The 14,843-nt window shown below is 33.0% G+C and overlaps 1 protein-coding gene across 1 annotated transcript; it reads left to right on the top strand.

The window, feature by feature from the left end:
• The first annotated feature begins 10,559 nt into the window (after window positions 1-10,559).
• LOC114194302 (F-box protein At1g47056-like) lies at window positions 10,560-12,646 on the top strand. The gene has a single exon (XM_028084430.1). The coding sequence runs from the start codon at window positions 10,827-10,829 to the stop codon at window positions 12,477-12,479; it is 1,653 nt and encodes a 550-aa protein (XP_027940231.1). The 5' UTR covers window positions 10,560-10,826; the 3' UTR covers window positions 12,480-12,646.
• The last annotated feature ends 2,197 nt before the right edge of the window (window positions 12,647-14,843 follow it).

Below are 14,843 nucleotides of genomic sequence, written 5' to 3'. Positions count from 1 at the left end.
ATTTTCGTCTCTTCAATTCAATTTGTAAAATGTTCTCTTATATTTTAAATAGAAAAAACGTGTTTGGTCGCGTATGATTATTTAAAGTCTCCAATCTTAATTTCATAACACTTTCTGTATATTTTTTTTATCACTTTCATTTATTAATATGGCTCTTTTAACTTTTTTAACTAGTATGTTTGTCTTTGCAATGCAACGATTAAGGTTTTGTTTGTATAACTATAATTATAATTATAATAAATAAATACTTTCAAAAGCATATAAACTATTATGATTAAAATCTGCAACAGATAAGTATATTTTTAGCATGTAAATACTATTTTAAATATTGGGTAAGAAATTTATATTCCAATATCATAATATTTTTTAACTATTGATATTTTAATTAAAATTTAATTTAGAAATAGAGATAAGATAATACGATCGAAACAAATAAGGAGTTAAAAAATATTAAAACGATGTTACTGAGCATTTTTTTTTTAAATCTTATTTAAGACAACTGTTATAATTAATTAATTAATTAATTATAAATATAGAGAGAGACTGTTGCAAATTCTTTTTACCAAGATTATTCGGATGAGAATTAGACGAAGTGCAATAAATATATTACTGGTGTTATTTACTATAGGAACATTTTAAGTTTCGTAAAGATATTTCTCTAAATAATGTAAGAGTTAAAATTCTAATTTATACTTTTAAGATAAATTAAAATTTTAATTATTTAACGGTTTAGTTTAGAAATGTATTATTATTAATTTTTTAATAAATCTTCTTTAGTTTTCTTTTTAAGATTTTAAAGTTGATTTACAAAATGTTTTTTTTATCAGATAACATCATTAAGAAGGTAATAGAATAATAATATTTTATAACTTATTCTAATTTTTTTTATAGAGTAAGTTTTTTTTGCTTTATGATTTTTTTTTATTTTTTAATTAGTTTAGGTTGAAATTTGGATACTCATAACATGATAATTAAAGTGTTTTTGTTGATAATCAAATATATCATGAGAGAAAAAAGATATGTTAGTACTACAGTACACTTTATTAAATACGTTGTTAAGTCTAGGGAGATTAAGATTTTGAATGTAGTTTTGGAACAAAATCATGTAAATATGTTTATAAAGTTTTTGTTAAGATTGATATTTAAATATTGTTTGGATCAAATTATTTTCTTCATGAAAATAAATAAAATTAATAGACAAATTCTTTCATAATTTGAAGTCAATGTGTAAAATTATTATTTAATCGCTATAAATCATTATCATTTTATGAAGAGCACAATATCTAGTATGTGACATCCCATTTAAATAGAATGATCTACTCAATAAAACATTACATGATTATAATAACGAGGAGCAATCAAATGAACATAGAACATAAGAAACGTAATTGTTACAGTTATCCAAAAATATACTTCGAAAGTAACTTAAGCATACCACCATGCTATAAACAAACACAAAGGAAGTTTAAAAGTTTGCAAAAGGGTCGCTCCTAGAGTAAGGAATTACAAAAAGAAGGGCATTATAGCCATAAAAACTGCTTTGCTACAGATAACTGGTCCCAACTACGCAGCCCTGCTACCACCATCAGATCCACCTCCAGAATTCTTTCCATCTGCTCCCACCATAAGGTGATCATTGCAAAAGGAAAAAAATCAAGGCAAGAACACACACGAAAAGAAAGGGTAAGCTAGTGTAATTTAAAGTTAACATAGTATAGCAAACGAATACTTAAACAGTTCAAGCATGCAACACAGTGAGCACGGAGAATCATGGTATAGCAGACAAGCATGACACTATGACTCAATTATCCGGATACATATACTAAGATCGGATTCACTAGACGCTTGCACTTGTGGTAGCCTCTACTGCTCTGCAGAGCCATTGCCAATGGGTTTCACCCTACCACACACAAGGTTAACCTTCAAGCATCTAAGGCCATTATCCTGCCAAAGACTAAGGCCTCCCGCCACTCTCACCACTTGGGTCAGTTTGCTCTACTTGAGACTCACTGACGCATTCAAGTTTCGGGATGCGATCCTTACTTGAATCCATATCGTAATATATACACTACGCGCCACCATGAGATCTCCCCACGAGACTCATGGAATTACGCTTATCACATACAAATTTCATGATCCTCATACCATAACCACCACTAGTTATCTCAACATTTAATTCTCATGCACGTTCTCAACCAACCAAATAGAATCTCATGTTTTCCTCATGTTAACATACAAATTTTAGTGCATACAACTCATGCAACTCATGCAATTTCACCATAATCATGTACATTCGAGATAAATAGCCACACACACAAAGTAAACTAGAGTATACAACACAAATCCGCACCATTCTCGCCTAGGCTAGAAGTCCTCGCCTAAGCTACAACAACTGTCTCGCTTAGGCTAGGCATTCTCGCCTGGGCGAGGTCTGTAATAGTGGCACTTTGCGAGCCCTCGCTTGGGCGAGATCGTCATTCGCCCAAAAATAAAAACCCCTTGCCTGGACGAGGACACGAGCAGAGCACACTGACTTTGCTCGAGTACTCGCTTGGGCGAGCCATTCTCGCTTGAGCGAGGCAATGCGTCGCTCAAAACAAGCTTTGGTCACCTGAGCGAGATGCTCGAGCAGCACCAGGGAGAGCTTCTGCTATTCTCGCCTAGGCGAGACGAGCTCGTTTAGGCGAGAATACCAGTTCTCCCCCACTATTTCACACATGCAGCACCCCAAACAGACAACACCCACCAAACAGTTCATTCATATACAAGCACAACACTTTTAAATCATCCTAAGCATGAAATAGAGTAGAAATATACCAAGTACTTAAAATTACGAAAAGAAAAGGCCTAGCTTCCCTTACCTTTTTAATGCAAGAAAAGGAACAACAACTTAAAGAGCACGACTTAGGCACAACAACTCTACAGACTAGGATGGTGAACTGAAACAAAACCCCAGGACCCAAACTAGAGTAAGAGAATGAACCTTAAACGCAACAAAACACCCAACTAGAAAAGGAGAAGGAAAAAGGCTACTACAGATCCTAGGAGTAACTTACTAGAGGAGAACAACTGAGCTAACTCGAGGAGGGAAGTTCTCTATGCCCTAGCAAAGCTTCTGCTTTCGTAGAGAGAGATAGGAGGGAACTATTTTTCTGAAAAAAAAAAAAGGTAAAGTGAGATTGTGAGGGGGGCTGATAGAGTATTGGTGTCCTACAGAGGGGCTGGCCTTAGGCCTACGAAAGGCCAGACCCAACCTTTTTGGGACAGAAAAAGGGGCTTAGATAGTACATAATATTTATCGTCTATAATTTATTCGTTTGTATTTGTCTTAATTGTCTTTTTTCATTATTATTTAGAGTTCTACTTGTAAAAAACATTTATACTCTTTTAGTGCCTTAGGTATGACAATAATACATTTTTTGGGTGTAGATCCTTTTACTACATTTTTTTTTCTTTTTAATTATTGCGTGAATACTAAGAATTGATGTGTGGCTTGTAATAAGCTATCATTAACTGTTCATATTTTATTGTTTTATACGTTTGATACAAATATTTGAGATAACATAATTAACAGATTTAAGTTTTTTGGGACCATCAAGTGAGTTATAGTTGGTAATTAAATAAATCAAAATACTTTAGTTTTAACAAAACAGAAAAAAGATAGTATTATATTTGGAAAAAAATTAACTAAAACTTAATATATATATATATATATATATATATATATATATATGTGTGAGATTAAACATGTTCTTTTAATTTTCAGTGAAAATTAGAATTAGTCTTTTTTTGAAATTTTGATTCAATTTAGTCTCATAACTTCATAAATGCATGAATTTAGTCTTTTGAACAAACTGTTGTTAAATTTATTTAATATTTTAAACGTGTTTTATTATAACATTTGAATTGTTTATACCGTTTTGATATTTTTTACTTCAATATTAATTAAAAAAATTGTCATGACAAACGATAAATAAGTTTACCAAAATTTGATTAAAATTATTAAATTCATACATTTCTTAAGATTTGACAATTCTAAATTTTATAGATAAGAGAAAAAAATATTTAACCATATATACATAAATGACTAAATTACTGTTTCTAATAAAAAATTGAATTGAATTTATGTGTGAACTATTATTTAGTTATATATTATCTATGATAAGAGTATTAAAAATATAATAACTATTCACAAATTGTAATTAATTTTGTTTTAATTGATTGAACTCGCTCAAGTTCGTTAGTGAAAAAGATTTAAATATAGGAATGAAGTCATAAATTTTCACACGTCACTTTGAGAAAAAGGAAAAATATATGAAATGTGTTTATCAGATAACACATCAAGAAGAGGTGAATGGTTGTCTCAGAAAATTCCACGAGTCTATTTGGAATAAAATTTTAATATGAATTTTTAAAAGAGAAAATTAATTTTTTTTCTGTAACTATTTTAATTTTTTTCTTATTATTATTTATTTTAAAAACTCCATAAATAAATTTCTCTTTCCAACACCACCCTTTGATTTTTCTTGGTGGTCCATTATCATTCATCCCTTTGTCATTGTAGTTCGTGAGTTGACCCAAATAATATGACTAAAATCAAATAATGCAACTAAATGCGTAATTTGATTTTTTTTTTAAGTTTTTTCATTATCATTCAACACATTACTATTTGTTCACAAGACACAACACCCAAAAAACACAACTAAGACTTAAATATATTATATATTCCAATAAAATGTCACATAATTATGATAGATGTATTTGGTTGGGAAGACGTTGAATAATTAGAATATAAAACTTGCACTTTATGGTTTGATAACACGTGATGTATTTTGTTTGACTGTTCTTTCGCGCATTAAATTTGGTATTATAAATAGATCGAATGAAACTGATTATGATTATACTTTTAAAGATAATTTAGAAAAAATTTAAATTTGAAAGAAGATTGATCTCACAAAATATTTTAAACTGATAATAGATGATCATTCATAAGTAAACAAGAAGTTAGGTTTAAAATGTAATTTGTGAAACCCCTTTTTTTAGATACTCTTTTCCACTCTCATTGCCTAGTACATTAAGTCACACTCCTTCACTCTCTTCAGCACATTCTCCCTTCCCTCTTGTTTCTTTAACTTCTTTCTAACCTGGAGACTTGAATACAAATTCTGAATTTCCTCCTTTCTTCCTGTGGCAGCAAGTGAAATTGGGACCAAAATAGGACCTCTTCCCTCAGCTACAATTCCTTTTCCTCCATGTAAGTTAATTCCAGCCTTCCCCATCTCTCTTTAATTCGAAATTTTGGAGCTCCAGTCTTGTTGAGCCAAACTGGGAACCTATTCTCACCTTGCGAACCTGCATTTTAGCTCATTAGGTTGTGCAATTGAAGTGCCCTTGGTTGGAAGTGTTCTAGCTAGTTAGTAACTTCTAGAGGTAAGGGAAGCTAACCATTTTTACTCAAATTCACATAGAAATATGCTTGATGAGTCTGAATTACATGTTTAAGTGTTGAAATGATGTTTGAATTGCATGAATTGGTGGGTGATTGATTAGTGTGTAAAGAATCTGGGCTCCTGCATGTGGGAACAGGTTCGTAATCTGGTATTTTCGTCTAAGTGAGTGACTCTCGCCTAAGCGAAAACACCAGAAAACCCACCCTTGTTCAAGCGTGAAGCCTCGCCTAGGCGAGCTGAGGTCGCTTGAGCGAGAGACACTCTCGTCTAAGCGAATCAGCCTATCCTGAACAAGAGTTCGCCCAGGTTTTTATTTTTGCCACTGTTAGAGCATCGCTTAAGCGAGACTGACTCGCCTAAGCGAGATGGCCTCTCGCCTAGGCTAGATTATCTAGCTTGAGCGAGGATCACTGCGGTGGGAGGTTTGTGGTTCGGTTGTAAAGAATGAAGTTATATGTCTAGATGAAACTTTGCACCTGTAGTCTCTTATATGCTTGAAATGATGTTAATATTCTGTGTGGTGAAATGGATGAACATGAATTAAGGGAGGTTGTGGTTGAATGGAATTTCAAGGGAAATTCAGATGAGTATGTTAATGTGTGTAAGAACATGAGGAATCCGTATTGGTTGGTATCCTGAAACTCCAATAATCATTCACGCTCAAATAGAGCTGAATGGATTATGTCGTGAGAAGTAGCAGGAGGTCCTATTCTTTGGACTTGATCAAGTCCTAGACGCGAAGGGGACTTACCTTGGGAACGGTCGGGTGATAACCCCTTGTGTCCAGATTCTGCAGAGTTTGGAAACCGTTACAGGTGCAAGCCACCAAGAGCTCCAATGTCTTTTACATAATCCGGATATTAAGTCTAGAGTCATGTATTTTGTATTGTGTTATGGAAGCTTAACTGTTTATGGCAAATGTGATAAGTTTTGATTGATACTTAATGTTAAACTACATGAATTCTCTTATTCAAGTTAGCTTACCCTTCTTGTTTATATTTGCTTTTCCTTGCGTGTTCTCCTTTGCAATGATCACCTATGATTGGTGTGAGCAGAGCCAAATCCAGAGGAAGATACCTCTCTTCTGAGCAGGAGTTGATGCTTTTACTGGATGTCCCGTGGTAGTTTTTGGGTTAGATACTGTGAAGTTTTGAGATGTGTAGTTTAGCCTTTTTCTTATGCCTATACTTGCCTGGAGAAATTTATATGGCTATTTTGGATAAGTGTACCAGTTATATATATATATATATATATATATATATATGTGTGTGTGTGACAATTATTCCTTATTATCTGATGTGCTTGATCATAATTATAATGTTTTATTTGGTAGTGTGACTATTAAATGGGAATTATCTATATTGCATATTAAAATTCATGAATTTATCAATAAATATTTTTTAAAGAGTTTTTTCATTTTAAAATTATTTTATAGGAATTTACCTTGTCTTTATTATCGTTAAATACCTTTCTTTTATAAAATGACATCACACATCATGAGAAAAGAAGTTACATTTTATATGTGACATTATCATTTAAATATACGAACCTCCGTTTTGGGAATAAAATAAACAACAATCTACTATAATGAAGAAAATAAATAAAAATAAAAGTTAAAATATTATAAGAATAATTTGCATCATTAACATATATCTCTCTTTTCAAAAATTAATACTTATTGATCTTATAACATATTTGAAATATTATGTCATCTATGAAAAAGTAGTATATTTATAAAATAGTTTATAACTTCTTTTGTTATTTGTATTGTCAACTTCTAATATTGAAACTATTAATATTAGTAAAATTCATATAATGCTCTTAATTTCATAAAATAAAAAATTATAGTTTTTAAATTATTATTGATTACAATAATAGGAAATGATGTACAGATTTAAATAACCATCAATTGTAGTTAAAATTTACTTATAACCATCAATTTTTTATTAGTATAAAAAAAATCTACTATCCTAATATTATTCAATATTAGTATTTAAAAAAAATATTATGCTCAAATTTGGAAATCATTTTTAATCATAGTTACTTAGTTAGAAATTTAAATTATTCATTTTTTAAAATTAAGAAAGTTAAATTAATTCAACCATCGCTAATATTTTCAGTCAAGTGAAACTAAATATAAAATTAACAAATGAATTTATATAAATACCATAATAATAAATATTAATCTGCAAAGTTAGTTTTATATCAAATATTGAAGTGACCTCTATAATATATCAACTCGATCTCTGTAATATAAACCTTTTTTATTTGAATGCGGACAATATAAAATTTTATTATTTTGATTCTTCGATGACAAAATCTTATCTTCAAGTGGTGTGTCTATATAGTTATCATTATAACATGGGCATCCATATGTCTTAATAATGTGACACTTTGTTTTCTACGTCACAGCAACAAAGATCAAATTAAACATGTAAAATTTCACATTATAGAAAATATAATAATAAAAAAAAAACTTTAGTAGAGGTGAAACAAAAATATAATCTACTAGGATTAATTTTTGTTTTAATTTTTAAACTACAATACGATTTTTTACTTTTATCTTTATTTGAAACTTTGTTATTGTTAGATTTTTATACTTTGAAAAAGAAATACAGGATGTAATTATTCTTTATGTTAACTTTTTTATGTGACGAATGATGAGTCAGATTGATATTTTTACTAAATAAACATCATCTTTTAATTATTAAAAATGTATCCTATTATTTTAAAGAGTTCGACCTAATTTTTTCTATAAAATCATACATTTTGTAATATAATAAAATTATATATATATATATATATATATATATATATATATATATATATATATATATATATATGAATTTTGATAGAAAATGAGATTTTTCTTTGTAAAAACTTGTTCTGTGCCATAAGGATTTAATTTTGAGTTAATAAAACATTGGTCATTGAACAAATCAAAAACTTGTTGGACGAAACTTTAAACACTCCTAATGTTTTGGGTCGTTGAGCGAGTCAACATCTCAGTAAACAAATTTTGTTTTATTAAAATTCCAATAACTTATAGAGGATTAGTAATTGGACGAGTCTAGTTTTAATAAGGAGATCATTTTAAAATCGCAATACTTGGTCATTGGGTGAACAAACCTCTCACTGGACGAAATTTGTTTTATTAAAAACTCGAGAGTTTTGATCACATGGCGAGCCATTTGCTCACTAGAAGAGTCAATCCTCAATTGTATCTAATTAGGCGAGTTCCCTATATTAAAACTCTCATAGGTGTCTCATGAGTGAACTTGTATTGCTGATGGGCCAAAAGGGGTATTTTGTGAGTAAAATCAATAGTTTGAAATTTTAAGAAACATGTTTAAATGCTTTTAAGTGTGGTAAGTTATTAGGTGTATGATAGAGATTGAAAATGAATCAAGACAAAACTGGTATGAATGTTAATGTATAAGAAAATTGTTTGAGATGTGATATATAGTACAATTTGAACAAAATTACTTTCAAGAAGAATATATTATGTCGAAAGGTTTTAAGTTGTATATTAAATTTGACAATCTCAAGAAAATGATCAAACTCTACTAATACTATATTATTCTAAAGAAAATTTTAGTGGTTATAGTTGTTAGATATTCTTATGATATATTATGTAGTGTAAAAAAGGTTATATTATATAGATCAGAAATGTTTACCTTGACATATAAGTGAATTGAATTCTTATTGTATAATGTTTTCATGATAACAACTAAATCAAGGTATTTCACATGTTCAAATCTCTAAGTTCAATTTCATGTCTTTGAACAATGAATATAGAGATCTATATGTGAAAATAAGTTTTAGTTTCTAATTTTTATTTGTACTTGAATATTGTTGAATTGAAAAAAATAGAGTGAAACAATATATTTTGATTTTATTAAATTTTTTAAAACACTTAACTCTCAAAATTTAATAAATTTAAAATGAAAAATTAACACTGCCTAAAATCTTAAATTATTTTAAAAGTTATTAAAAAAAATGAAACAAGTCCCTAGTCAACCTATTCAATAGACTTGGTCCATGGTCTATTAAATCTATGCAAGGACCAAAATTGTGTTTGTATTTGAAACTTCAAATTGGAATCTTCCATTCTCATCCTTAATTTAACAACCTATTCAAACTTCATTGTGCGTTGACTTTTACTCTACCACTTTCTGTTGAAAAATATATTTACTTTAATTAAAACTGAAACAAACAAATCCAAATCTTTTTAATAAATATTTTAGCATTACTGAGTTATTAAATAAACAAATAAGATCTAATTCGTATCATACCATATGCACTGATTTGGATACCAAGTCATAATTTTTTTCAATAAACATTTTAAACTTACCACCGTATAAATAATACATCAAGTTTAGATGTACTCGTAACTTTGTATCATAAAGAAGAACATATATATATATATATAACTAAAAACATATGTATTACATATATTCTTGAAGGTTTCTATTTTTTATTTGTATTTGAAAACATGTTTTCAACACTATTTTTTAGAAAATGGTAATGGAGAATAGTAGGGGAGTCTTTTCTAAAGAGCAGCCTGAAAATAAAGTATTTTTCTAGTAGCTGGAGGTTATTTTAAAAGAGAATACCAATGACATAAATACAGAATTTATAGCACTATTTAATATTTTATGATTCTTCTACATAATTAATTGAAAGCAATTTATGATAATAAACTACATATTAAGAAAATATATTATAAATTTATTTTATATATAAATTTACTAATATTATAATTTACTAATATAATATTATATATTTAAAAAATTGTACATGATAGTACGTGTGTTTAGATAATGAATTAGTTAATAATGATACTACCTTATTCAGAGAAATATTCAAAATAAAGTAAGGTGAATTTTTCTGAAAATGCGTGCCTTCAGCGGTATGAAGCTGTATAAGTCTCTATCACTCAACTGCAACAAACAAACAACCCCTGAGAACAAACCCAGGGCCTGCAAACACGCTCCCTCATGACATTGATTCACACGTGCCGCAAAAGCGAGTGAGGGACCCCACGGTAACCCGATGAGGTTGTCCATACGGTATTGAATTGTATATGACTGGTCGCGGTAGTACCGTTTAAAAAAAATTGTTCACTTTATTGGGTCACACCAAACAGAGCGCAGAAAAAAAAAAAGGTGAAATGAATATTGATTTCAATTCCGCCACTGAACTCAGAACCCAAGAAACCATTCCAAGGGAGAAGAAGATTAGGGAGGAGAAAGAGTTAGTTAGTGGCGAGTGAGTTCAGTCTTACTCCGAGGAAGAGGAAGAGTCTAGGATAGTAACGGTGAGAGCCTTCAATCTCAACCGTTTGTTTCTTTATTGTTTCCCTAACCGCCGTGGATGGGCCAATCGGCGTCCTCGGCTGCAGCCGTCGCTTGTCGTCGCGAGAGGGACCAAGGCAACCGCTCTGTCAATATCTCTAAGACCAGATCCACAGCCTCGGTTTCGCCGATGGTTAGTTATTCCTGTGGCAGCGGCGAAGGCGACAGCGAAAACCGCCGCGTTGAGGCGGTAACTGATGGAACCACCGACTACATATCTGATCTCCCTAACGAGTGTCTGGCCTCGGTGTTTCAGTTTCTTAGCTCCGCTGATCGGAACCGCTGTTCGCTCGTTTGCCAGCGGTGGCTCCAGATCGAAGGACAGAGCCGCCACCGTCTCTCTCTGAACGCAGAATCAGAGCTTTTTTCGGCGATTCCATCGCTCTTCTCTCGGTTCGACTCGGTCACGAAGCTTGCGCTGAAGTGTGACCGTAGATCCGTGAGCATACGCGACGACTCGCTGGTGCTGATCTCGCAGCGGTGCCCTAACCTCACGCGTCTAAAGCTACGCGCGTGCCGAGAGCTAACCGACGCCGGTATGGAAGTGTTTGCCAAAAACTGTAAGGGATTGAAGAAGCTTTCGTGCGGATCGTGCACGTTCGGATCCAAAGGAATGAACGCGGTGCTCGACAACTGCGCCTTGCTGGAGGAGCTCTCCGTGAAGCGCCTCCGCGGAATCACTGATGCGGCGGCTGCGGAACCGATTGGACCTGGTGTCGCGGGGTCGTCGCTGAAGACCATTTGCCTGAAGGAGCTCTACAACGGACAGTGTTTCGGAACGCTTATTCTCGGCGCGAAGAATCTAAAGACCTTGAAGCTTTTCCGGTGCTCTGGCGATTGGGACCGGCTTTTTCAATTAATGGCAGATAGAATGACTAAAATGGTTGAGGTTCACCTCGAGAGGCTTCAGATTAGCGACATTGGATTGCAAGCAATCGCGAATTACTCGAATTTGGAGATTCTGCATCTTGTTAAGACTCCTGAATGTTCTGATATTGGACTTGTTGCTATTGCAGATAGGTGCAAGCTTTTGCGGAAGCTTCACATTGATGGATGGAAGGCCAATCGAATTGGCGATGATGGGTTGATAGGTGTTGCTAAAGGTTGCCCTAATTTGCTTGAATTAGTACTAATTGGGGTTAACCCAACTAAGGCGAGTTTGGAAATGTTGGCATCTAATTGCCAGAATCTTGAGCGTTTGGCTTTGTGTGGAAGTGATTCGGTCGGTGATCCTGAAATTTCTTGCATTGCTGCTAAGTGTGTCGCTTTGAAGAAACTGTGTATTAAGAGTTGTCCTGTTTCGGATCAAGGGATGGAGGCATTGGCGAATGGGTGTCCCAATTTGGTGAAAGTGAAGGTTAAGAAGTGTAAGGGGGTTACCCCTGAGGGTGGGGATTGGTTGAGGAGGACTAGGGGGTCAGTTGCTGTTAATTTAGATACTGGTGAGGCAGAACTTCAGGAAGCTAGTGCTAGTGATGGAGGGGCACAGGAAAATGGTTTAGAGTTCCCTCAAATGCCTGCCCAAATCGCTGCGGCAGCATCATCAGCATCGGGCAGCACCGCCCGATCTAGTTCGTTCAAGTCGAGGTTAGGACTTTTATCTGGGAGGAGCTTAGTTGCTAGCACTTTGAGGAGATGGTCGGGTGGTAGCACTAGTGCACGCCATGGTTAGGGGCAGGGCCAAAGCAAACCTTAGTCTTTGACCATTTTCATTATTTTGTGCTGTATCATTTGATTGTTATGTGTCCTGTACTTAAATTTGAAATTTATGCCGTGTGATGTTTATTGGCTTTTGAAATTGAAGCTTCACGGTTGAAGTGACGGTCACATTCTCTCTTTCTCTCACTCTCCAATCATCTATGGTGCTCTACTTTGTTTGGTAAACTCTGTTACGTGTCCTAACTCTCTCCCAAGGCATACCATAAAAATCCATGTCTTTTATACCATACGAGGTAATGATATACCTATTAAAAAACTAGAATTATAAAAATCTTGGTCACTTGTTAACTTGTTTGAATTTTTTATCAGTATTTCTCTTTTGAATTTTGTCTGATTCATATTCATATTCATACTCCCTAGCGTACCACAGTAATGTGTCAACTCAATCAGGATAACTGGATTTCATTTTGGATTGGGAAAAACTGTCGCGTGTTAGCAAGTGCAGTTTCCGGGTGGATAATGAGGACTGACTTTTATGTGATTTTCTGATCATGATTGGTGTTCTATGTACAAACTATTGTATTGTGTCAGATGTTTGACAGTGGATGGGCAGAGGATATGCTTTGTTTTCTGTGCATGGTCTTGGACGATTACACAAATGAAAGCTAGCATGCAGAAAAAGCTCTCTTGTATTTACATGTTTTCATTTTGGTGATGACATTTGCTTGGCATTTTGGGGTTGCAACTTAGGGTATCCAGTCTAATCGATATATCCAAGACTTCTGTATGAGTTTGAGATGATTTGATTTCTTTGGCAGCATGCAGTTTACATTTTACTTGCATCCATTTGTCAGATGGAAAGACAAAGGCAAATAAACTGGTTCTTATGTTTTGATGTACTCCTTCCTCCGAGCTTTTCCTTCTAATTGTTCATACCATTTCATAATATAATCAGTGCTATTTGAGGTTAAAATTCTCCAGGGGCCTGATGTCATACGTTGCAGGCTTGATTTATGTTTCGAGATTTCATTAAACTGTCAAGGTTTGTGGAAAAAAATATGTTGATTTATTTTGCTCATGTTTATCTTGTACATTTTGTTGCCATTTATCTGTCGCAAAAATGGTGCTATTTCCCAAATGCTTGTATCACCATATGTACACAGTTTAATGGTATACTTGCGGTGAACTGCTGGATCATGTCTTCGTGCCTTGATATAGCCAGGGACGATTTGTTTTTGCTGACAACAAAATACAAGTGTGGATTAAAGTTATAGAACATTTTTTGTTATTTTGAATGCAAAGTTGAGTATTCCAATACATGAATTGAGAAGGAAAGATGCTGTTGGACTAAAATTACTTTTAGATGTTTGACTTGAATTCAAAAAAAAATTTCTTTAAACTTCTCAGTTCATAAATTCTTCTAATAGAATGTGATTCATACATGTGAGTGCCAACACGCCCTATTTGTGTTATGATGGATTCATGTACCTAGATTTATCTATTTCGTTAAAGTGAGAGATAGATATAGTCTTGATATTCTTTAAAGTATAAAAGCACATGATTGTATGAAATTTGTTTGGATGTCACTTTTGAACAAGGAATTCTTGGAAGGCCAGAACACGATAGCGACGAAGGGAGAAAAGTAAAACTGCTCCATTTTGCAGAAGCGCGTCGTGAAAGCCATTACCATTTGTGGTTAAGTCTAGTCACAAAACTCAGATTGTGAACCGATTTGGCAATTGGTGTGGTTGAAATAATGGTTCAGAAATATTGATGAACTTTCTCGAATCAAACGAGAAAATTGATCACTCGACGGTTTACAATTCATACAAAACCAGCGGATTCTTTTTAGTTTCAGTGATAAAAAGAAAAGTGATTCCCAATGACAAATCATGTTCAGTCCTGAGTCATAGCTTTTGTCCTTAACTGGATCACGACAGCACCAGAAAAGAAGTTAGAGGTCTTTGTTGACTTACCAAAAGTTGGTTCTGTGCTCCAATAATGTCAATTACCATATTCTATCTTCTATTTTCAAGCATTTAATCACTGACTCGTTAAAACGATATACAAGTTTATTGCTGTAAAATTGAAGTCAACACCGCGAGACACGTTGATTTTTTATTTTTATGGGCATTATTGAGAGGCCAATCGTTTTCTTAATTGGTGAAAATCCTTTCATTCTAAATGGTGGGATGTTATTGGTATTGTTACTGTAAAAGCTGAAATAGTATTAAGCTAGAAACATTTGATGTATAATCTTTGTAGTGCTAAAAATATTCAATGTATATTTTTCAAGTGACGGTGTATATGTTTATTTATACTTAGAAACAGCGAATATTTATCTTTTATTTAGGAGTAGTGAGATGGTATTGTCTTT

Source organism: Vigna unguiculata, chromosome 8 (assembly GCF_004118075.2).
Source record: "Vigna unguiculata cultivar IT97K-499-35 chromosome 8, ASM411807v1, whole genome shotgun sequence".
NCBI lineage: Eukaryota > Viridiplantae > Streptophyta > Magnoliopsida > Fabales > Fabaceae > Vigna > Vigna unguiculata.
This window is presented reverse-complemented; position numbering and strand designations above follow the sequence as displayed.